Source organism: Diabrotica undecimpunctata, chromosome 1, assembly GCF_040954645.1.
Source record: "Diabrotica undecimpunctata isolate CICGRU chromosome 1, icDiaUnde3, whole genome shotgun sequence".
Classification (NCBI taxonomy): domain Eukaryota; kingdom Metazoa; phylum Arthropoda; class Insecta; order Coleoptera; family Chrysomelidae; genus Diabrotica; species Diabrotica undecimpunctata.
This window is the reverse complement of record NC_092803.1, coordinates 61,737,880-61,762,907: the sequence shown is the minus strand read 5'-3', so window position 1 is coordinate 61,762,907 and position 25,028 is coordinate 61,737,880. Positions and strand designations below refer to the sequence as shown.

General features: G+C 31.5%; 1 protein-coding gene across 1 annotated transcript in view; it reads right to left on the bottom strand.

Annotated features, from left to right (window-relative positions):
- Positions 1-24,787, bottom strand: part of LOC140450160 (fatty acid synthase-like) — a 126,461-nt gene extending 101,674 nt beyond the window's left edge. Inside the window, exons 1-4 of the mRNA XM_072543613.1 lie at positions 24,657-24,787; positions 10,131-10,278; positions 3,461-3,649; positions 41-326 (exon numbers count right to left, since the gene is read on the bottom strand). Of these exons, the coding sequence (XP_072399714.1) occupies positions 41-326; positions 3,461-3,649; positions 10,131-10,275 (620 nt within the window). The 5' untranslated portion in view covers positions 10,276-10,278; positions 24,657-24,787. The remainder of the gene's footprint in view (positions 1-40; positions 327-3,460; positions 3,650-10,130; positions 10,279-24,656) is intronic.
- Positions 24,788-25,028: the final 241 nt, after the last annotated feature.

The following is a 25,028-nucleotide window of genomic DNA, read 5'->3' as shown; positions in this document are numbered from 1 at the left end:
TATTGAATTAAAATATGGTTAAGTTTAAATTAACTATTACCTCATAAACTCAACTGTTTCAAAAGGATCTTGAATTAAATGTGTACCGCATACTATAGCACCGTCAGTCTCACCTAACAGCATATCTTTGATAGCACAGACAAACGCATAAGAAGAACTTGAACATGCTGAATCTATCACAAAACTTGGACCTTTGAAATCAAAACAATACGATATTCTGTTAGCAGCAATGGATAAGCTAAGACCGATGTTGGTGTAACCACCTGTGTTGGACTGTGCGTTAAATTCTTCATATTTGCTAAAGTTACTTATTCCAACATAGACTCCTGTAAAAAATAAAATTGTCATTTAATATATTACAATGGTGTGAATAACATCTTTTAAATTTATAAATATGTGAATCGATTATTTAGTGTTATTGACACGGGAGGTGATACAGTATTTTTATAATAGGTAGTAACACTTTTAACTTAAATGCATATTTTTGCAATAAAATATACATATTTGTTTTTTAAAAAGTTTTAATTATTTTAAAAATTAAAATGATTTGTGATAAGAACGTTTTTTAAATAAAATAAAAGTTACAATAAAAAAAGTTTTATGGAACTGGAGAAGTTGCAATACTGGCGCAAAAGCTTATTGTTGAAGTTCATTGTTCGGCGTGTGTATCTTATTCTCAAACTCTGTGATACATTTGTTTTATTTTTATTTTTAGAGGCTTGTGGCAAAGTTTGTTTGCTTCGGTCTTACAGTTGTCAATTCTTACCGTAGCGGAGCAGTTTTATTCCAATGTAGAAGAGAAATAATTTCTATATCTATAACTGTCATTATGTTACAATATCACAATTGTATATAATATAATAAAGTACAATCAATTTCTAAACCCTAATTGTGTGTTAATAATTTCGCGTTCAAGAGTTGTTACAATTAATTTGTGTGTAGTTCAAGAATTTACCGACTGCTTGTGCCGGTCTTATTATTATTTTAGAGAGATCAACCATTACATGAATTGCATCTCCCTCGATGAGTTTAATTAATTCGACACGCAATTCGTCTCACGCAAATTAAAACTCAAGTTTCTTCTTGCCACTTGTATTTTTCATTTGAACCCATATATGCTCGATAGGGTTCAGCTCACAACGACGAGGAGAGAGGTGATACTTACTTACTTACTTTTCGTGTCCGGAAGGAGAGAGGTGATGTATAATTATGTTGCTTTCACGAACCATTTCATCGACAGCATATTTATTGAATTCGGGTAAATGAATCTTCGCGAGATTTAATAATTGTACTTTCAACATGTTGTCATTGAATGGTATATTTTTTGAGAGATCCAATGTCAACTTTTTGCCAGGCAGTTATGGTGTTGCGAGAGAATTTGCTTCAAGGTTTTGTAGAATCTTACCTATACCAACCTTTGAATCTTTGAGCGTCTATTTCCTCGTGGTAATCAAGGTATTACAAGATGATTACAAGATGAAAAAGTTTTTTGAAAAGCTTGCGGTGAATCGGTCAGTTTTATTAATTATTATTTAATAGATCCATTATGCATTAACTGCTAATCTAAAAACTGAGTTCTTTGGACTGATCTTTTAAATGTTGAGAGATCATTATTGCGTCTTTTAAATAACAATTGTTCTCTAAATAAATTGTATTTATTAACAACATAGCACGCATTGCAATAATGTTGAAAAAACAATTATATAAAATCAATAATGTGTTATTCATTTCAGAAGTTACAGAAAATATTGCTACGGAACCGCATAAAATAAAAGCCAAAATCTTAATAAATCAAAAATGGGATAACAATCCTTAAAACAAGCATTACAAACTGAGACTACCAAAAATAATCAGCGCCAATTTATTACTGAATTGTGTAGAGCTTTCATTACTGTCAATAATCATCTTCAAAAATTACATAAGAAGACATTTAAAAAAATTTACAAAAAAAACTGCGGTTTCGACATGCCAAATGAAAGCACTTTGCGCAAATATTACATAGGTAATTTTTATTTGAAAACAATGAAAGGTATCAAACGGATTATCAAAAATAATACGATATAAGACGATATATTGCAAATCTTTTAATTGGTGTTTTGGATAATAATTCCCCTACAAGTAAATCATATTTGATTGCCTGCAAGAAGCTGGATAAAAACTAACAATGTTACAATTTTACGGTTTTTTAATGAAACTTTGATGAATTTTTTATCCTGAAACTGTACCAACTATTAAGTTTTTTAAAACTTCTTTCTTCAATGAAACGTTCTTCATTGAAGTACGAATAAGCATTTATTTAGTCTAATTAAGAATTCGTAAGCGGTATTATTTTAAGTTTGGGGGCACAAGTAAAGTCACTTACTAAATAGATTTAAAAAAGAAATAAACAGCGTTTATTTACTGATAATGAAAGTGGCAAAAATTTTAAATTGTAATTTCATTGTCATTGTTAATTTAGATCTTGAGCTAATTTTTGCCCTAAAATATGCAATGTACCAATGACGTCAGTGGATGTAGAAAGGTCATGTTCTAAATATTCATATTATCTGATAGAAAACATACAATCTGGAAAGCATCTTATTGTAAGCTACAACAGTGGCCTTCTCTATAGTTAGCCGGATACCCTTCTCCACAGTGGACACATTTAAATTTTGCGTCCTTGGGTTTCTCACATTTGGCTGTTAGGTGTTTTCCTGTGCAGCGGACACATCTTGGTTCTTTCGCACAGTAACCTTGTGTTTGTCCATATGCCTGACATCTCTTACATTGAGGTATCAATTTTGATTTTTTTAGCGGAAGTATTTGTACTTTTACGCTCATGATATCTGAGGAGGAGTTTTAATTTTGTTACGAAACCATTTTAAAGATAAACAAATCAAATCTGACATTAATAATGTTGAGAATTTGTTTGTTTAAGTGGATTATGAATGTGCATCAGTTATCTTGGCTGGAGTGTATATTACTCCAAACTTATCAGAAGATATTTACCTTAGTCATTGCTCGGCAGTTGAAACTATTAAAAACAATAAACCAGATATACTTGTATATTTATTTGGGGACTACAATTTACCACTAGCTTCTTGGGCTTACTCAAATCAAGAGGGCTTGCTCGTTGACTGCCCACAAAACTATCCAGCAAAGCTGATATGCGAAAGCTTCTCTTACTTCAACCTGAAGCAATCAAATATTATACCGAATTAACATGGAGTATTTTTGGATCTCATTTTCCACAGTATTGAAGACTATCAGAAACTGTTTGTGTCTGAGGCAGTGGACATTTTGCTTCCCAATAACTTTCATCATGTGGCAATTACTTGTGATCTTAGTTTTAATGGTAATGTTAAACAATTAGATTATAATACTACATATTTTGACTAATAAAACTCCTTTCTCAAATAAAACTGAAATATTGTAATACTATTGTATAAAAATACGGAGAAAATGTAATAAAAATATTTACCAATTTTGGAACCTCTTAGTTCTTTTGGATTATAGCCGGCATCGATTATACTTTCATATACTGTTTCTAAAAGTATTCGTTGTCTTGGATCCATACAAGTCGCCTGCTTAGGATGGATGCCAAAGTAGGCCGCATCAAATTTGTCTATATTTAAAATAGTGGCAGCTCTTTTGGGAACTCCCCATATTCCTACAAATATTAGAGCATTAACCCTCAAATATCTTATATAATATACATACATGTATATATATATATATATATATATATATATATATATATATATATATATATATATATATTGAAATGATTTCAATATGTTAAAAAGGATACAACTTAAATGGATTTTTATATGAGTTTGTTGTTCATGAATTTCATGAAGCCATCACAATGTGGGTTCGACTCTGAAATAAAAGAGAGAAAAAGATTAGTAAATTGTTAAATAAATTAATTTTGACTTACCTGGTATAGTGTTAATAATTTCTGAATAGTATAGTTGCCTAGTGTATAGGTGAATCGTCTAAACCTTAAAAAGAACAAAAAAAGAAGAATTCTTAAAAAATATTTAAACATAGAAATTTTGAAAACGTCAGAAAATAAACTGTCAAGCAAGTCTATGGGAGCTAAATTAATAGGGGTTTTGTTAAATAAGAAATTACAATAATGTGGAGATGAAAAGAATAAATTGTATTAGCATTGTAATAGAATAAGTTTTATATCTGAACATTTTTTTTTATAAATTCCCAAATTAGATGTGATTAAAGTGATTATGAGAAATTAATGTGGATTGACAAATGTGTCAGAACAGGACAGTTTTATGGTTTAAAAAAAAATAGAAGAAAAAAAGAAAAGAACGTTGGTTGCTGTTAGCAACGAATGATAGATTTTGCGAGGCCGAGAAGAAATTTTGAAAAAGGAGTCCTGAAATTGTGGAATAGGTCAGGAGTGTTTTTTTAACTCGTCTAAAGAGAATTTTAGTTTTTCCACAGTTTCCACAGCAGAGATATCCAGAATTTGTTCCAGAGAGTAAGAGAAACAATTTAACTTATAAATTATTATTGGAGTACAGAAATGTCATTTAAATTAAAAAAATTAAAATTCATGAATTAACATAATTGCGATAGGCCTTAAAAAAATTGAAAATATTAATGATCATTAAATTAAAAATAGAATAGTACGTACCTTAACTTCCGAAGAGAGGATTGATATTCCAGTTTCACCAATTATTTTGCGAGTAGTTAGTTTTCTTTAAATAAATCAGAACTGTTTTAAAGTAAGGTTGGATAATAATTTTGGGGATCATTTGAAATTTTGATTATATTTGAATGCAAGTTAAAAGTCAGCGGAATACAGTGTTCATTTTCTTTTCTTTATAGTTCATTTAAACACTTTATAAAGTTGCAATATTTATTTAGTTTTTAGGTACTTGTATAGAGTCTCCACATTTTGTAATAAATTTTTATTGTCACGACTCTAAACCACATTAAGATTTATACGATTCCTATTTTTGTAAATTTTTAAAGGCAACCCAAGTTGCAGACGAATTTTATTGTTTATATTAAATTTGTTCAATATTAATAAATAACGTGCTTCATTTGGGTTAATTTATCAAAGGTCTAAAGTAAATTTTGGTTTAATTTCTTTTTGAACTCTACCAGGAGACTACAGAGTCGACGTCACACAGTGACAGATTGCTTAGAACACATAATTGAGCTAGCTGAGGTATATATTAAATTAAACAACGAACCACAGATTTTAAAAATTACAACATTTATTATAAATAAAAATAAAATTAATAAAATACAACTTTTTCAATTGACGCTAACAACGTGGGGCCTCTCGGAAAACAGAAATAAGGGTGTTTTTAAGCAGATTTATTAATATTACACAGATTAGAGTAAAAATAAATTGGTGTGATTAGTGTTGCAGAGATTCTGGGGCAGTTAAAGTTAAATTTGAGAATAAATAGATATTAGGATAAAATGGCAGACCGAATGACTTTAAGAAATGGAAAAGAAGTGGTACCGAAAGAGAGTAAAGGAGAACAGGTATTAGAACAGAAACAGGATATACAGGTAGATGAAGAAAGCAGAGGAAGGTCAGGAGAAGTTGTAGTATATTTAGAGCAATGCATACAAGAAGCAGGACAAGGTGATAGAGAGGGAAGTCTAACAGATAGTTTGAGAGAGGAGTTGGATGAGACAGTGAGAGATAGACGTGATGAAAGTGAGGATGAAAGTAGAGTGCAGGAGGAGAGACGCAGGGAAGGAGATGTTGGAGAGTCAGGGATGACACAGATGGATATGAGGCAAATAATGCGGATGCTACAACAGATGGATCATAATATTAGGGGGGATATGCACAAAATGGATAGTAATATTAACAATATTAGGGGGGATATGAACAAAATGGAAAATAATATTAAAGGAGAACTTAGGGGAGAGTTAATTAAAATGAGGGAAGAAATCAAAGAAGAAGTGAAGATAGTCAGGGAAGAGATGCTACACATTACCCAAGGTTTAGAAGAGAAAGTAGAACAGGTTAGAGGAGAAAGTGAGGATTTTAAGAGGAATGTACAGGAGGAGATATCCAGAGAAAAGGCCATAATTAGAGCGGAAATAGGACAGGAAATTGGGAGCAGATTTGTAGAGTTGGGAACATCCATTCAAGAGAATTTACCAAGGGAAATAAACAAAGAAGTTAATAAGCAGAATAAAGAGATTGTTAGGGAGGTAGAAAGTGTTAAAAGGCAAACTCAGGATCATGAGGAAAAACTTACCATTATCAAAAACAATATAAAGATGGGATTGCAGAATTTGGAACTGGAAATTGGTAGGCATGCAAATCAGGCGGAAAAGGGAGATAGAGTATTACAGGGACAAGTTGAGGAATTGAAAGAGAAATTTAAAAATGCAAGTGAGGAGATTCAGCGTTTGGAATCAAATCTAGGACAAACAAGGGGAGTGAGTACTGTGATGCCGAGTTATAATGATGGGGGAATTAAGTTTGACGGAAACCTGAATCACTTACATCCTAGAATATTTGTAGATATCATCAAAAATAAGGTAAAGAATGTAAGGGATCCGATAGAAATGAAATTGAATATTCGAAACATGTTAGTGGGCATGCCATTATTATGGTTTAGCAATAATGAAAATTCCATAAATAATGTGCAGGAATTTGAGGCCAAGTTTATTAACTATTTTTGGGGAGAAAACCAACAGGCTAGTTTCAGGGAACGGTTGTATTTTGGGAAATTCAATTATGAAAAAAGTACCAACTACAATCTGTACGCAATGCAGTTATTCCAGACAGCACAATACTTAGAACCGGCTATGCGAGAAGAGGAGATTGTCCTATACATCGCCAGGCATTATAACCATAACATGGCGGAAACAATAGCTCTTCACAATATAAAGACGATGGAAAGTCTGACAGGATATCTTCAGAGGATTGAGAGGAGTGTAGGGACGCAGAATCGAAATGGACAAGAGCAAGGGACATATAGGAATAACACAGCAAATAGACAGGGATATGTGAATCGAGGGAATAATTATAGGGAAAGAGAATTTGAGAGACAAAATAGAAGCAGGGATTTTACAAATAGGGGAGAGAATATGAACAATGCCAGGAGAGATATCGGAAGATATAACTGGGAACGTAGACAAGGGAATCCAAACAATGATAGAGGGAATAACTGGAGACAAGGAAATGACAGAGGCAATAATTGGAGACAGAACCAGGGAAATTATCCACAGGAGACGAGAAATAGGGAAGCTTACAGAGAAGGGAATCCAAGATATAATAGGGGGGGAAATGAGGAGAGAAGACAGGTGAATGTAGTTAGAACAGAGGAGAATAGGGGGGAAGCAAGTGTTGATGCAGAAGGGAGAAATTTTGTTTAGACCGCTCCTATGTGCATAATATTGTCTACTTATCAAAGTATGAACATCCAAGAGAGTTTATTAGAGATACTGGGGAATTAAATAAAAATAATAACACTAATACTTTAAAGTTTATTGAAGGGTACATACAAGATTCAGTATACAAGTTATTATTAGATACAGGTTCAGAAGTAACTCTAATCAACAAAAACATTGTAAATAATTTAAATAAGGACAATATTATGACACGAATTTGGTATTATAAGATATAAGTTTTGTAAATAGAAGGATAATTAATAAATAAGCATATCTTGAGATAAATTTGATAATTAAATAATTTACTAGGAACAGATGTACAGAATAATGATGAATTTATATAAACAAAAAAGGTTGATTTATTTTCAAGTAGATTTATAGGAGTTACAAGTATAAATAAATGAGCAAAGTACTATGGACAAATCGATATTTTGTAGAAATTGGGAAATAGGGAATATTATAATGATAAATAGTATATGCGGAAATAAGATGAAAAATAAAATTATAAGAAATATTGAAATATGAAATATAGAGAGTTATATGTAGAGATGATGAAATGAATATTATATGCGGATATAAAAAGAATAAATAATAATGCGGCAATGAATAAAGATACTGAAATAGTATATGAAATAGTATATAGGGGAACAATTATAAGAATTTCTACGAAAATAGTACAAGAAATAAATAGTACAGGAAAAGAAGTAAAGAAATTGGGAAAGTACTTGGAAATTTGATTCTGAAGTTGATATAATTAGTGAAAGATTTGTAGATTTTGTTTGGAGAATTCTGTATTTGTCATAGAGTAAATTATAAAAAAAAAATATTCAAGAGATATGCTTATTAATAAAAGTCAGTTTATTGTTATGTTAATATTAATAAAATATTTAAGTTTACCGGTAAGAATTTAGATTTAGTAAGTGCTGATAGTTAGCACTGAACAAAATCCAAATTGAAGGGGAAGTTGAAATGATTTCAATATGTTAAAAAGGATACAACTTAAATGGATTTTTATATGAGTTTGTTGTTCATGAATTTCATGAAGCCATCACAATGTGGGTTCGACTCTGAAATAAAAGAGAGAAAAAGATTAGTAAATTGTTAAATAAATTAATTTTGACTTACCTGGTATAGTGTTAATAATTTCTGAATAGTATAGTTGCCTAGTGTATAGGTGAATCGTCTAAACCTTAAAAAGAACAAAAAAAGAAGAATTCTTAAAAAATATTTAAACATAGAAATTTTGAAAACGTCAGAAAATAAACTGTCAAGCAAGTCTATGGGAGCTAAATTAATAGGGGTTTTGTTAAATAAGAAATTACAATGATGTGGAGATGAAAAGAATAAATTGTATTAGCATTGTAATAGAATAAGTTTTATATCTGAACATTTTTTTTTATAAATTCCCAAATTAGATGTGATTAAAGTGATTATGAGAAATTAATGTGGATTGACAAATGTGTCAGAACAGGACAGTTTTATGGTTTAAAAAAAAAATAGAAGAAAAAAAGAAAAGAACGTTGGTTGCTGTTAGCAACGAATGATAGATTTTGCGAGGCCGAGAAGAAATTTTGAAAAAGGAGTCCTGAAATTGTGGAATAGGTCAGGAGTGTTTTTTTAACTCGTCTAAAGAGAATTTTAGTTTTTCCACAGTTTCCACAGCAGAGATATCCAGAATTTGTTCCAGAGAGTAAGAGAAACAATTTAACTTATAAATTATTATTGGAGTACAGAAATGTCATTTAAATTGAGAAAATTAAAATTCATGAATTAACATAATTGCGATAGGCCTTAAAAAAATTGAAAATATTAATGATCATTAAATTAAAAATAGAATAGTACGTACCTTAACTTCCGAAGAGAGGATTGATATTCCAGTTTCACCAATTATTTTGCGAGTAGTTAGTTTTCTTTAAATAAATCAGAACTGTTTTAAAGTAAGGTTGGATAATAATTTTGGGGATCATTTGAAATTTTGATTATATTTGAATGCAAGTTAAAAGTCAGCGGAATAAAGTGTTCATTTTCTTTTCTTTATAGTTCATTTAAACACTTTATAAAGTTGCAATATTTATTTAGTTTTTAGGTACTTGTATAGAGTCTCCACATTTTGTAATAAATTTTTATTGTCACGACTCTAAACCACATTAAGATTTATACGATTCCTATTTTTGTAAATTTTTAAAGGCAACCCAAGTTGCAGACGAATTTTATTGTTTATATTAAATTTGTTCAATATTAATAAATAACGTGCTTCATTTGGGTTAATTTATCAAAGGTCTAAAGTAAATTTTGGTTTAATTTCTTTTTGAACTCTACCAGGAGACTACAGAGTCGACGTCACACAGTGACAGATTGCTTAGAACACATAATTGAGCTAGCTGAGGTATATATTAAATTAAACAACGAACCACAGATTTTAAAAATTACAACATTTATTATAAATAAAAATAAAATTAATAAAATACAACTTTTTCAATATATATATATATATATATATATATATATATATATATATATATATATATATATATACTCGTAAGTTTACTCGAAGGTATCACAATTCAGGATAAAGATCAAAATATATCTTCCTACATAAATTAAAAAAGAAACTAAAAGGAATTATATACTAAAAGCTATAATGTGGTAAAGAACACCTTATCATATCACTTTTGACTTGCAAGATCGAATTATATTCTTCAAAAGATATTTTTAATTGGACTATTTTACCTGCACTATAAACACTATTTTACCTGCTGGATATCTTGTACTATCCTCCTTTACTAAATCTACTCCATTTAAAAGCGCTTCTTTGAACTCTTCGACATTCTCACACTGCGGAAACTTTCCCGAAATACCCGTTATAACGATTTTGTCGTTTTTCAAAAAGTCCTTCATGATCTGAAAAAGTCCACAATACGTTAAAACTGTACTAAGCTAAAAGTATCAACTGGTTGATGTCTTTATTTGAATTATTTAGTATATGGGACAAAATATCAGATGAAAATAATTACCACACATTGTTTGTTGCATTTAATGTTAATTAAAGATTTGCCGAAAGTTTTCATTTATTTAAACTGAACAGTTGCAGATACGTTAGCATAGAATAGATACGTTGAAATATTGTTCTAAAGCTATTTTCTTATGGCATTTTAAAGTAATTACCATTAAAATGGGAATAAGCCACAATTAAAGGTTAAAGTAAGTTTATTGAAGTTTCAATTTTTACTTCGGAAATTAAAACGTCAATAAACTTACTTTAACCTTTAATTGTGGCTTATTCCCATTTAAATAGTAATTAGGTACGTTGAAATATTGTTACTCTAGCCGCCTGTGGAGTGTTTAGTATGCACTTTTATGTGTCCTTGGTACATTGAATTTTTTTATGTTTTTTGGTGCGTAGATTCGATTTTTCGAGGGTACCAGATTAAAAATTCGTCAGATGATTTGTTATTAACAATTTAATCATTTAAATGATTGTATCTTCTAAACTATTAGAGATATTTAATTGTCCCAAAATGAGTTGAACAAAGTATCTTATTTGCAACTCAACAAAATCCTAATAAATCACTAAGGTTGACACAGTCTGAACTAGAAGAGTTTTTGGAATTACTATTTACATATGTCTGTATTTGGTCTTTCAAGGTCTCGCATTTTTTGGGCACATGAATGTCGAGTAATTTAGGTTACAGATGTAATGAGTAGGGATAGGTGAAAAGAAATAGAAAAGCAACTTTATCTAGATGATAATTCTAAAGCACCTGAACATACTGATGAAAATCGTAATAAATTAAATAAAATTAGACCACTAATAAACAAACTATTAGAATCCTTCTTACAGATTCCTTAAGAGCAAATGCTCAGTATTGACGAGCAGATGGTTCCGTTCTAGGGACAATTAGATTTGAAGCAATATCTTCCCAATAATCCATATAAATGGGGTTACAAAATATTCATAATTTGTGATAGTAATAGACTTGAACATGCTTTTAACACATATATACTGGTAAAATTGATAAACATCTAGATTTTGTAGACTGAGGATCTAGTACAAATATTGTTTTGAAATTAGTACAAACCTTACGAAAAAAATGTAAATCACATAATTTATTTTAATAATTGGTCTTCGTCTTTAAAACTTCTAGTGGAACTTTCTAAACAAGGTTTGGGGACAATTCAAGTAAATAGATTTTCTGGTTTGGAAGTGCTAACAGATGACATATTGAAGAAAAGAGGCGGAGGAAGCTAAAAAGAAAACGAAACTACTATATAAAATACGAATATACGAGCTTTACAGTGGTTTAATAATAGGGGTGTTACATTAGCCAGCACTTTATCTCATGCTCTGCCTACACCTACCATAAAAAGATGGAACCGAAAATTAAAAGCTTATGTTGAAATTTGCTACCCAAAAATTATACCAGTTTATAATTCTTTTATGGGAGGAGTCGACATATTGGACAGTCTAATTGCTTACTACAGAATCCATATTTGGTCTAGTAGCACCATCGATTAATTTTCCACTTTATGGATCTTGCTATTGTCAATGCTTGACTCCTATACCATCGTGACTGTAATTATTTGGGAGTGGAAAAAAGCAACAAATGGACCTGCTCAAATTCCACACTAAAATAGCAGAATCGTTATGTTGGGAGGGAAAAGATATAGGTATTCGCAAAAGAGGTCAACCATCTACTGGATCGTTACAAAACGATTATAAAAAAAGAAAAAGGAGGGTCCAACTTCACTTTTTCTTTGGCAAAATATTAGAACAGATGAAGTTTCTTATTGGCTTGTCATCAAATATGCAAAACAAAGATGCAATAAACCAAATGGTAGAGGCCAAACCAATGTGGCTTGTGAAAAGTGTAATGTGAATCTATGTCTAAATAAAAATTCAAATTGTTTTAAACAACTTCATACAAAATAATTAACAGAGATAAAACTAAATAACAACAATATTCAAAAAAAAGTATGTATTTTAATAAATAAATTCAAAGCTTTAATGACGATAGTATCAAATGTGCATCAATCCCCCTAAAATATCCAAATAACATGTTTTTATGAACATTTTTTCATTACTAGAACTTCTTGATTTGGCCATTTTTAATAACGTTAGTAGATTTTAATTTTTTGTATTTATTTTTTGTAAGTTCGGGCGTTAAGGGGTTAAAATAAGAATGTTTTGAAAGTTAAAACGCATAAAGTTATACTTGGAAAGCCCCATCGAATGCCTATTTTGCAATTGTTTTTGACCAAATTTGTTATAACTCCGGTTCGAACAATTGGATCAAAGTATACCAAACGCCATTTTGTTAATTTTTTTTAAGAACAATTTTTATTTTGATAAAATTAAATATATTCAATAGTTTAGCCGATACAATTATTTAAACAATTAAATTGTTAATAACAAATTATCTGACGGGTTAACCCCGCAAAAAGCGAATCTAGTCTGTAATATATCTGGTAAATATGACACATGGAAAAATTGTCTGATAGTTTAAAAAATTAGAGGATATTTTTACTAAAACCCATTTTATAAACAACAACAGTAGTGTGTGAAATGGTAATATTTTAAAACAATTTTTTATACCTTTATATGGATTCTAGAGAGATTGTATTTATCTTCATACGATGTATCATCTAGGTCTGATTGATATGAGTGAGTATATGATATCAAGAAAAATCGTCAGTTAATCAAAATATAATATTTATACATTTTTCATTTTTCATTCTACGAAACCTTATCAGAACTCATTGATAATATAAATAGCCGCAAATTGTACTGTTGGAAGAGTTTATTGCTTGGACAGAAGAAAAATATATTGAGAAAGTGGTAGGTAAATAGGGAGATGCAAAAATAAATGAAAATGGGGAACATTTATTCCAATTATGGGAAGAGCAGAATTGGATTAAATGTTCTCCGAAAATTCTAAATGGATTCTACCATCATAAAAATATACATAAGTATACCTGGATCCAACCAACGAGAAACACTAAGTCAATAATAGATTATGTTATCAGAAAACAACATACAGACGCCTCTCAAGCTTTTGACAAGGTGTGGCATACAGGACTTCTGTACAAATTAAAGAAAAATTTACCTTACCCTTACTTTAAACTTCTTCAATCATACCTTACAGAAAGGAGATATCTGGTAAAATATAGTGAAGCCTATACAAAACTCTACCCCATCCTATCTGGTGTACCTCAGGGTAGTGTGCTCGGACCGATTCTGTACCTGATATATACGGCTGACTTGCCAATAAACAATAACATAACGCTTGCAACATTCGCAGATGATACTGCTTTCTTGGCCTCTCATAGCAACCCAATAATAGCATCAGAGAGACTGTAACTACATCTGAACAAAACAAATGGATGGCTTAAACTCTGGAGAATTAGAGTAAACCCCTCAAAATCCACACAAATTACATTCACTCTAAGAAGAGGTACATGTCCACAAGTTAACCTCAATGGACATCCTTTGCCCCAAAAGCATGACGTAAAATACTTAGGACCTTGACAAACGTCTAACTTGGACCAAACATATATGGACGAAAAGGCTTTAATTGGGAATTTTATACAGAAAACTTTACTGGATGTTGGGAAAAAACTCTCACCTATCGATTGACAACAAGCTGCTGATATACAATACAATAATAAAACCCATTTGGACATATGGCTCAGAGCTCTGGGGTTCAGCTAGCAAATCTAATATTATGATAATACAAAGATTCCAATCCAAAACTCTGAGAACAATCGCTAATGTACCTTGGTATATCCAGAATAATGCAATACATAGAGATCTTCAGGTACTAACAGTCTCTGAAGAGTGCAAAAAATCTTCTGAACAATATCAAAACAGGTTGCGGGTGCATCCTAATACCCTGGCACACAATCTTCTCAACAACCAACAAGCGAAGAGATTGAAGCGACATGACCCGTTGGACCTACCTCACCGATCCTGACAGAGCCTACAGCAGTGGGAGTTACGCCTTCAACAGCACCCAGCTATTGTGATCAGTGCTGCTTCTAGTGCTCGCGTATCAGTGTATGTGCGCATCCTACCGGTAAACAAGCCAATTTGTGTCGTGATGATTTGGTCACTGGACCTTACATCTCTCTGTCATGTAAAGACAAAAAATTTTACTTATTGTTTTCACTGCAAAACAGATTGTAAAAATCTTAAATGTTAATAAAAAAAATGGATTGTAGAGAGATTGTATTTATCTTCTTCTTGGACAAAAGAAAAATATATTGAGAAAGTGGTAGGTAAATAGGGAGATGCAAAAATAAATGAAAATGGGGAACATTTATTCCAATTATGGGAACAGAAGAACTGGATTAAATGTTCTCCGAAAATTCTAAATGGATTCTACCATCATAAAAATATACATAAGTATACCTAGATCCAACCAACGAGAAACACTAAGTTAATAATAGATTATGTTATCAGAAAACAACAAACACACATACAAGTCAACGATGTAAGACTGTTGTAAGAGACCGGTGTAAGAGAACCGGAGTGCGGGAATGACCACTATATGGTAAGATCAAAATGTTATTTACAGTATCGACCTCAACCGCTACATCGAAATGATAACCAACCAGCACAATCAAAACCACTGAAAATGCAAGTGCAATATTAATGCACTGCAAAATGACTAAACATCATTTTTATATAAGTTACGCCAAAAATTAACAAACCTGATCTACTGTTCAACCCAGAATACCTACCAGGAGATAATAAATAAAGCCGATAAGCAGCTTATGGATATATAAGCCGATGAAGCACCGATATGTGGTGGATAAATGATATAGCTAATGCAGTACACAACAAGAAACATACACATCAGAAGGGGCTGCAAACAAATGACCCTGATGATAGACGAACATACACAAGATCAAACAGAAAAGTAAAACATCTAATAACTGAAGCAAAAAATGTTTCCTGGAAAAGTAAATGCGAAGAGCTCAACAAATATATAGGGTCATCAAGATCAAGAGAAGTATAAAAAATGGTAAAAAACCTGAGAACAAACAAAAAGAAGTGAGTAGAATAAATTTAGTAGAAGAAAGATCTTGGATCGAACATTACACACAACTTCTGACTAAAACAAGATCGAAATTCACAAACACCATTACAACAACACATGAAGTGAAATACGATGAAGACGGTGAAATAACAGTACAGGAAGTCGAATATGCAGTACAGAATCTAAAAAATCGAAAAGCATGCGGACCACAAGGTATACCAAACGAACTATTAAAACACAGCCCACAATATTGCGGGTGTTACTGGTGTATGTGTTTACCTTATTCTATAAAAGACATAAACTTTCCACCGAAGTGGGCAAAAGCACATATTAACAAAATCTATAAAAAAGGAGATAAAAAAATTGTTCAAACTACAGGGGGTTAAATATCATAAATTCACTCTCAAGACTCTATGGAAACATAATGAAAAGTAAAATTAAAAAAGAGGTGAGAGATGTAGAATAACGAAATGGCTGTACAGACAGCATATTTTTTCTAAAACTGGTCATTAAAAAAAATTAGCCTATTTTTGAGCATTGAAAATGATAATTTTTTGTTTTTTCAGTTTTAAAATGTTTATAATTCAAAAACAACTTTTAAAAAATGTAAGATATTTTATATTATTTATTTCGATATATTATATTAATTACATTTTTATATTTCGGATAATAATCTGAATAACCTAATAAGAATTTATCTAGGACAAAAAAATTGAGTTTTACAATAAAAAAAAATGTTTAAATATATTAGGACTACTTTTCGTATAGCCGAAATTTGAACCTTATTCAGGGGTTGAAAGAAGTGAAAGGAATTATGTAAAAAAATCTCGTGGGAATATTTTTCCAAACGAACCCGAGCTTTTCACCTAGTCTAAAACGTCGATTTGTTAATCGAACAGGACACATATGTGCGCTCACACCCAAACATAAAATACACAAACACACAAGCACATCCACATCTTGTTCAGGCAGCAGTTTAACAGACATCGGCAGCACAACTGACTCATCATACGGTGAGATTTTCTGTATGTGACTACTGCGCACCTCAATCTCTAGGTGTAAAGTAGTCTATACCGTATTTATTCTACAAATTCCCAATCGTCAATAGAACTACGTGTAAGCCAAACAGGGTCGTACTGATGTACGACCTATGTATCATATAATTTTTAAAAATATTTTCGTTGAAACTGTTAGTGTAAGAATTTCTTGAAATTTAATCATTATATCACAATTAAACTAAACTCTAAAAAATAACACGACCAGTAAATAACTTAACAATAACTATAACATAAATATAACACAATATATTAACTTAAAAATCAACACGATACAATTTTAATTTAAAATTATGGCAAGTTGGGATCTGTAACATGAGAATCTGTCTCGCTTAAGGTAATAAATTAGAATTAATAGCCTCTTGACGAATGAGACGGCGAATATCAACACGTGCTCATGTTTACTGATGGGAATTTGGTAAACGAATGTACTTAATTAACTGAAAAAGTGTTGCCTAAGGGACATCCCAGAGAGCTGACGAACTCTAGAGGATTATAGAAATATATATTATAACCTCTATAGCAACGGTCGGCAACAGGCGGACCGCGATCCGTATCCGGACCGCAGAAGGTTTAACTGCAGACCGAACTGCGGAATATCGGTTGCTGAGTAAATCAAGTTCAAAATAAAACAGCTGTTAATTTTCAAATAGGAAGTGAAATGATAAATAAACATAATAACAATTATGTTTTAATAATGAAATATTGTTTTATAATAATATTGTATGTTTACAATAACTAAAATATATAAATCTGGGGAATTCTGTTCAAAATCTGTCAACTTTTAAAACACAATTTGGGGAATAAATTTTATGGGCCTGGCAACGCTACTGCCCACTGACTGACAGTCGCTTACTAGTTGGTCATTAGTAGACTTAGGCAAATATGCAAATAAAAAAATATGATATATGCGCATAAATATGCAGTATTTTATGCAAAAATATGCAGTATTTTATGCAAAATATGCATATTTATCTATAAAATATGCATGTAATAACCAATATTTAGAATATTTTTTTATTTACTAAAATACTTACAATAATATAAATACATAATATATACAATTATTTTAACATACAAATAATAAAAAATTAATTAAAATCCTTTGTAAAAGGTATATATTTAAAAACCCTAACGGGCTGTGTTAGACAAAACGTTTTCGGAATCCATCATTCCATCATCGGTGTCTAGGAGTACATGAATGTAGCCACTAAATATATGGGTAAAAACCCGTTAACAAATAATTAGTTACATTTGTTTGACATTATATCTTATAAATTATTAGGATGTTAAAGTTACCGTTGGATTAGGTAACATGGCGACATATGACTCCACGTTGAAATTGCAAGTCCTGAGACGGTGTGTCTACGAGGACTTTATGGAAGCAACTCATTCATGTACTCCTAGACACCGATGATGGAATGATGGATTCCGAAAACGTTTTGTCTAACACAGCCCGTTAGGGTTTTTAAATATATACCTTTTACAAAGGATTTTAATTAATTTTTTAATTAATGGTATACAGCCAAATACAGGAACGTAGATTCCTTGTGGATACAAATATTACTTTTAATTGTGGTAACAATAGATTATCAACCGATGTTCAAAATTTTCCAATAAAAACTTATGGCTTCTATCTGAACACATAAATTTGTAAATAGAAAAACTTCTTTTGACATCAACTGATGTAACTGGGGCATTTTTCAAATTTACTATACTAGATGGTTCTAAATTAAGGGGTTCGGAAAATGTCCCAGCTGGTACTTGAACCACTTTAGAAAGAACCTAGTAACTACTATTTTTTTCCATGGTAACTTTAAATTTTTGAAAATTTTTCTTTCCAATAGTACCTTTAACGTTTTGACACCATGACTCAAATTCTTGTATTAAAACTGTACTCTCTAACAATGATAATTTGGAGGATTCTAATTAAGTTATAGTTTTCTGGACAAAACTATAATTTGATTTTATGAATGACAGTTGAAGTTAGAGGATGTTATTTTGGAATACTTACTTAGCTTTCAATAAAGATTGGCAACTATCATCTGCTAAAAGGTTAATTATTTTTTTTAATTAACAAAATGATCAGCATAGAAATTAGCTGCTTCCAACCATGTTCCCCAACGTGTTAAAATGGGTTGCGGTGACAGTGGAACTGCAGGAAGCATATCTCTGTAACATTGTATTCTTACAGGTGATTTCAGGAATACCTTTTTGATGCCCGCTATTTAACTGTTAACTAGTGGAAATTTTGTTCTTACTTCCTCCGCAACTCTGTTTATTCCATGCGCTAAACAAGTGACATGTATTAAGTTTGGATAAAATATTTTTAAATTTTGTCCTGCTTTTACCATATATGATGAGGGATCAGATAAAATAAGCAATAATTTATCATTAGGCACAGCAGCAGGAAGAAAAAAGTTTGCTAATGCTTCTTGTAGAAACCGTGATATTGTTAGAGCGTTGGTTTTTTCCACTTGCTTACAGGAAAGTAAATACGATTTTGGAAAGGTTTCATCGCTCAGTACATCAATCAATAAGTGCACAATGTATCTTCCTGACGAGTCAGTGGTCTCGCCCACACATAAGTAAAAGTAATATTACCTATTTCGGCTTTTATGTTATGGATAACTGAGGAGTATAACAAATTGACTTTATTTTTCTTTAGAGTTCGTTCACTGGAAATGTTTTGTTTGCAATATTTTTTAAAAAAGAACTAAAGTTTTCATGAGATAATTTTGAAAGTGGTATATTAGAAGATACTAATGCACGACACAAGTCTTCGTTAAAAGTTTCTTGTTCGGTTTGTTTTTTGGAACTTAACTGAAAGCACTTGGACACTGAAGGTTGATATTTTTCACCGGAAAACTTTTTTTTTTGGTTTTTTTCCTATTTTTTTAGCTAAATGTTTCGCAGTTCTGATATGGTGATCTATTTGAATTTTTTTTTAGATAAAATCTAAACAAGAATATAAATGTTCTACAGTTGTACCCAAATTTAAAATCTAATATTGTAGAAATAAACTAAAAATGAATCGTTTGTGCATAAAAATTAAAATATTTAAATTAAATCAAATAAAAATCAGTATAATAATCTTGAAAATGTCAAGACATGGCTGTGCAAAGAAGGAAGAACCTCCAAATATTTACAAAAGGCTCTTGGTCTTTTCTGTTTACATTTAAACAAAAAATACTGTGAGCATAAATTAAAAGCACTTAATTAATTAAGTCCAATATATGATATGTTTTTGTTTTGACCTTTTAGTAGACTATTGAATGATTTGAATTTTAAATAGGTATCCTATTTTTTATCGCAAGGAGTTTAAAAAATGCTTGAAAAAAAGAAACTTGTGTCGGTACTTTTCTTAAACATATTCACCAATTTTAAAATCTTTGTTTGTACCATCGTGTAAATTTTTAAAATAAAATAAAAAATAATAAGTATGTACTTACGGTTTTGCCAGAACATGAGCAATAAACTTTATCCATATCCATAGCTCTTTGTAAGGTTTGTTTGTAAGGTTTTATCCAAGTTAAAACATTGCTTATTTTAGGCATTTTAAAAGCACAATAATTATTAACAATTAGAAAATACACGTTGTTTACGCCTCCAATTTTACAATAAAAGTAAAACCAAGTGAAACTGACCTTATAAAAATTTTTACCTAGAGACATAAACTGGCAAACACAAACCCTTAATTCCAGGAAAAAATGTGACAAAACTATAAGCCGCTGTCTTTTATTAGTTACTATACCAAGAATTTGAATACCAAGTGAATATAAAACAAAATTAAATATTGGCATTGTCATGCTATCAAATTATATGCACTTTATGCCCACTTTTATAAAAATATGCAAAATTTGACATTTTTGCATTTTTTATGCATTATATGCAAAATATGCAATTTGCTAATTTGCCTAAGTCTAGTCATTAGCATGCACGTACCGCACTACCCTTAATTTGTTTTGTGATTACTCGCGTTTTCGTCCGTTTTATACAACATCTTTTTGTACCTACGTTAATATAGATCCGAAAATGATAAAAAGTGGACAGTGAAAATAGATAGTTTCTGGGAGAATGGACTGAACAACATTGTTTTACACTGCCTGATAGGCCGCAAGCGATTCCGGTGTACCTTATATACAATAAAACTGTCGTCTTAGTTAAAAGTGGAAATTTAAAGCGACACTACGAAACAACTCATCAGCAGTTCCACACAAACTTTCCTCTTGGCACTCTTGAGAGCGACCACGAAAAATCGACAGAGGCAGCGTTATGTGTGTGCTGTATACTTAAAAAACACCAAAAACCATTTTCTGATTCTGAGATAGTGAAGGAATGTATACTGGCAGTAGCTAACTCACTTTTTGAAGAAAAAAAGATGTTGCCTCAACAATTCAAAGCATCTCATTGTCAGCGCGAAGTAATACACGAAGAATGGAAATTTTAGCTGCGGATATTAAAAACTCTCTTCTTAATCTTATGCAAAAGGCACCTTGCTACGTCATAGCACTTGACGAATTATGTGACGTTGTTGATGATGAACAAATGTCTGTTTTTGTAAGATTTCTTGATATTAAGTATCAGATTTTTAGGGAAGGGTTGCTAGCAATATTGCCGCTGAAAGGTAACACTCGAGGGGAAGTATTATTCAAGGTTATTGATGAATTAATTTCTAAATCTAACATCGGTTATAATAAAATGATTTCGCTTTCTACTCATGGGGCCCCAGCAATGATTGGCAAAGAAAAAGGTATAGTAAAGAGAATCAGGGATAAGAATTCAAATTCAATAACATATCAGTGCCTTAGACAAAGAATATGATCGATGTCCACGTCATGACGTGAAAATCATTGCTGGGGACCTTAATACAAAAATTGGCAAAGAGCAATTTTTCCAGCCAACTATAGGACGTGAGAGCTTACATGAAGAGTCAAATGATAACGGGTTGAGACTAATAAACTTTGCAAGTACTAAAAACATGATAGTAGGAGGAACAAGATTTCCCCATAATATGATACACAAAGGAACATGGAAATCCCCTGATAACGAAACCATTAACCAGATAGATCACATCCTGATAGATCCAAGATCAGATTTTTTTTAATGAAGAAATTTATTTAAACACTAACTAGTTATCATAACATTATAACACAATACTTAACTAAACTGGATGCAAATTTCTTCAAAAGTCTCTCATGACATCCTGGACGAAATTCAGATCTATTTCTCTCACTTTTTCTTAAATTCGCTGTCCTAATTGTTCTTCATCTTTTCCTACCCACCCTCCATGATTAATCTTCATAGACAGTAAAGCCCAAAAATCCTCTATTGGACAAGCCTGCAGCAAGTTTGGCAGATTATCGTTTTTGGGAACAAAAGGTATGCAGTTTTGGGTATCTCTTGAATAATGGCATGATGCTATTATAAAATGGTCCAAACATGATATCGCCATTAGCATGATGTTTGTTGCCAAACTGAAGCAATTTGGAAAGACAGTTATCAATATAGCTCTGACTATTCAAAGCTTCACCCCTCACTCTTTCTACAAAAGGTCAGGATACACTCCTGATAGAAATTGCACACCAGATAAGGATTTTATCTGCAAATTTCGCTGTATGTTTGTATAAAGTGACCACTTTCTTGTAATGGCAAAAATCAGAGGAAGAATATCAAACCTAAAGAAAGATAAACACACGAAACAAGACAGAATTAATGTTGATAATCTGCGCATTGAAACCGTTGCGAGAGAGTATAGGAAACAAATGGACGAGGAAATGGAGAGCCTGGAGGTGGGGGAAAATGTAGAGGAACTGTGGACAAAATGTAAAAACATAATAACTGAGAAAGCAACAAAAATATTGGGGAAAACCAAACCAGTTAAAGAAAACGAATGGTTTGACAAGGAGTACCAAGTAGCAACAGATAACAAAAACAGGGCATACCTAAAGACAAATCAGGCTGGATGCACAAGAAGAGCAAAGGAAGAATACCGGACCCTAAGAAGAGAAGAAAAACGATTACATAGAAGAAAAAAAAGACAATTTGAGCAAAAGCAGTTGGAAATCACAGAATGGCTAAGAAATCAAAATGAAACTCGAAAGTTCTACAGAAATCTAAACCAAATGCGCAAAGAGTTTAAGCCAAGAATAAGGAGCTGTAAGGATGTAGAAGGAAACATCCTAAATGATACAGCCTTAATCCTAAACAGATGGGTTGAATTTTTCGATGCAAAATTTAATGGCCATCATATCGAAGAAGCAGATAACACCCTAGCAAATAGAAATGATTGGAATCCTTTCAACCCAAACGAAAGACCACCTACCATCGAAAACGTTGCTCAAGCCATTAAAAAGCTTAAAAATAATAAATCACCAGGAATTGATCAAATTTGCAGTGAGCTCTACAAGAATGGTGGCGATGTCCTATTACAGACACTGCATAAGCTTTTACTTCTTGTTTGGCATAATGAGACCATGCCTTGTGAATGGTCTCAAGGCGTGATATGCCCGTTACATAAAAAAGGTGACCAGCTCCAGTGTGACAACTATAGAGGTATAACCCTGTTAACAACTGCTTACAAAATACTAGCAAATATTCTCTACGAAAGGCTGCAAGTTTACACAATGGGCATAGTTGGTAAATATCAAGCTGAATTCACTCCAGAAAAATCAACAATTGACCAGATTCATTCAATAAGACAGATACTCGAGAAAACAATAGAATTCAATATTGAAACCCATCACCTATTCGTCGACTTCAAGGCCGCATACGACAGTGTCAAGAGAACAGTGCTATACCAATCAATGCATGAGTTTGGTATACCAGAGAAACTTATCCGACTAACGAGAATGACAATGTCTAACTTAGAAGCCACTGTTAGAATAAAGGGAGAGAATTCTAGATCCTTTGAGATAAAGGATGGACTCAGACAAGGGGATGCTCTGGCTTGCCTCCTATTTAATATTGCCTTAGAAAAGGCAGTCCAAGATACACGAATTAGGGACGGCGGTACTATTTACAATAGATCGATACAAGTCTTATCATATGCTGATGACATTGACATAATAGTACATGTTGGTTACAAAGGATCCGATAGCAAATGAGGAACGAGAAACAGTCTTTGGAAGTCATACCTTTGGACGTGTTGACAACTTCACATACCTTACCTACCTTACCATACCTACAAATAGGGCAGACTATGGACTCCAAAAGCATTTCCACTCAAGAAACATTCAAAGAAGAACTAAAATTATTATATTCAAAACATTGCTGAGGCCGGTCCTCACATATGGAGCAGAAACATGGACTCTAACGCAGAAAGATGAAAGACTTTTGGGAATATTTGAATTTTTAAAATACTCCGCAAAATATTTGGAGCTATAAACGACTAAGGGCAGTGGCGCAGAAGATATAATTTTGAATTGTATCAGCTCTTTGATGAGCCAGATGTCATAACGTACATTAAAACACAGCGACTTAGATGGGCTGGACACATAATACGAATGCCAGAAAATACGATTGCTAAAAAGCTAACCACAGGAACATCTGTAGGAAGAAGAAGCAAAGGCCGATCGCGAATTAGGTGGTTAGATGGAGTTGAAACCGACTTACGGATATTAAAAATCAGAAGATGGCAACATGTTGCCAGAAACCGAACAGAATGGCGACGAATCTTAGAGCAGGCCAAGATCCACAGAGGATTGTCTAGCCAAAGATGATGATGGGGAGAAATAAGAAAGGAGTTTATTACATCGTAGTAAATTACATCGTACTTTTCATTCTTTTAAGGTTAATTAAAATAGATAATTACAGAAGGCAGGTCCATTTGACCTACAATCACAAAATTTATTTAACTGTATTAATATTTTTATAAATAGTGATATACAACCGCAGTTGTTATCAGTGACGGTATAAATGGATATAAAGACTCGAATAGTGATTGAGAAGAAAGAACATTGGTCTAAGTTAAAGAAACACACAGTAAATTATTTAGAATTTATATATTGTTAGTGGAGGTATGTTTAATTTTAAATATATATATATATAAATATATATATATATAAATATATATATATATATATATATATATATATATATATATATATATATATATATATATATGTGTGTGTGTATGTATATATATTACATCAAATATTTTTAGATAATACAAATATATACTTACATCTTTATTTAAAATAACAAAGAACACAAAAGAATACCGAATACAAAATATACTTTAGTATAATTTTAGGTAAAGTAGGTAGCTTTAAATTTAGTAACACCTAATCGACCGATCGATTATGTCAAAATGAATATAATCGGCTTAAGTACGATAATATTAAAATGTTTTGAAACATTTCAAGGATTAAATAAACAAGAAAAATGTTTAAATTACCTTATTTTCTACACAGTTACTAATTAAATCATTTTCCTGATTAATAAATTTCAATTAAAAGTTTTAGGTTTTTATTCTGTGTTTTTATACCTATTAAATTAATTAAAAATATTTACTTATTTTATATATTTACTATTTCATCACTTCTAATTGGTATAA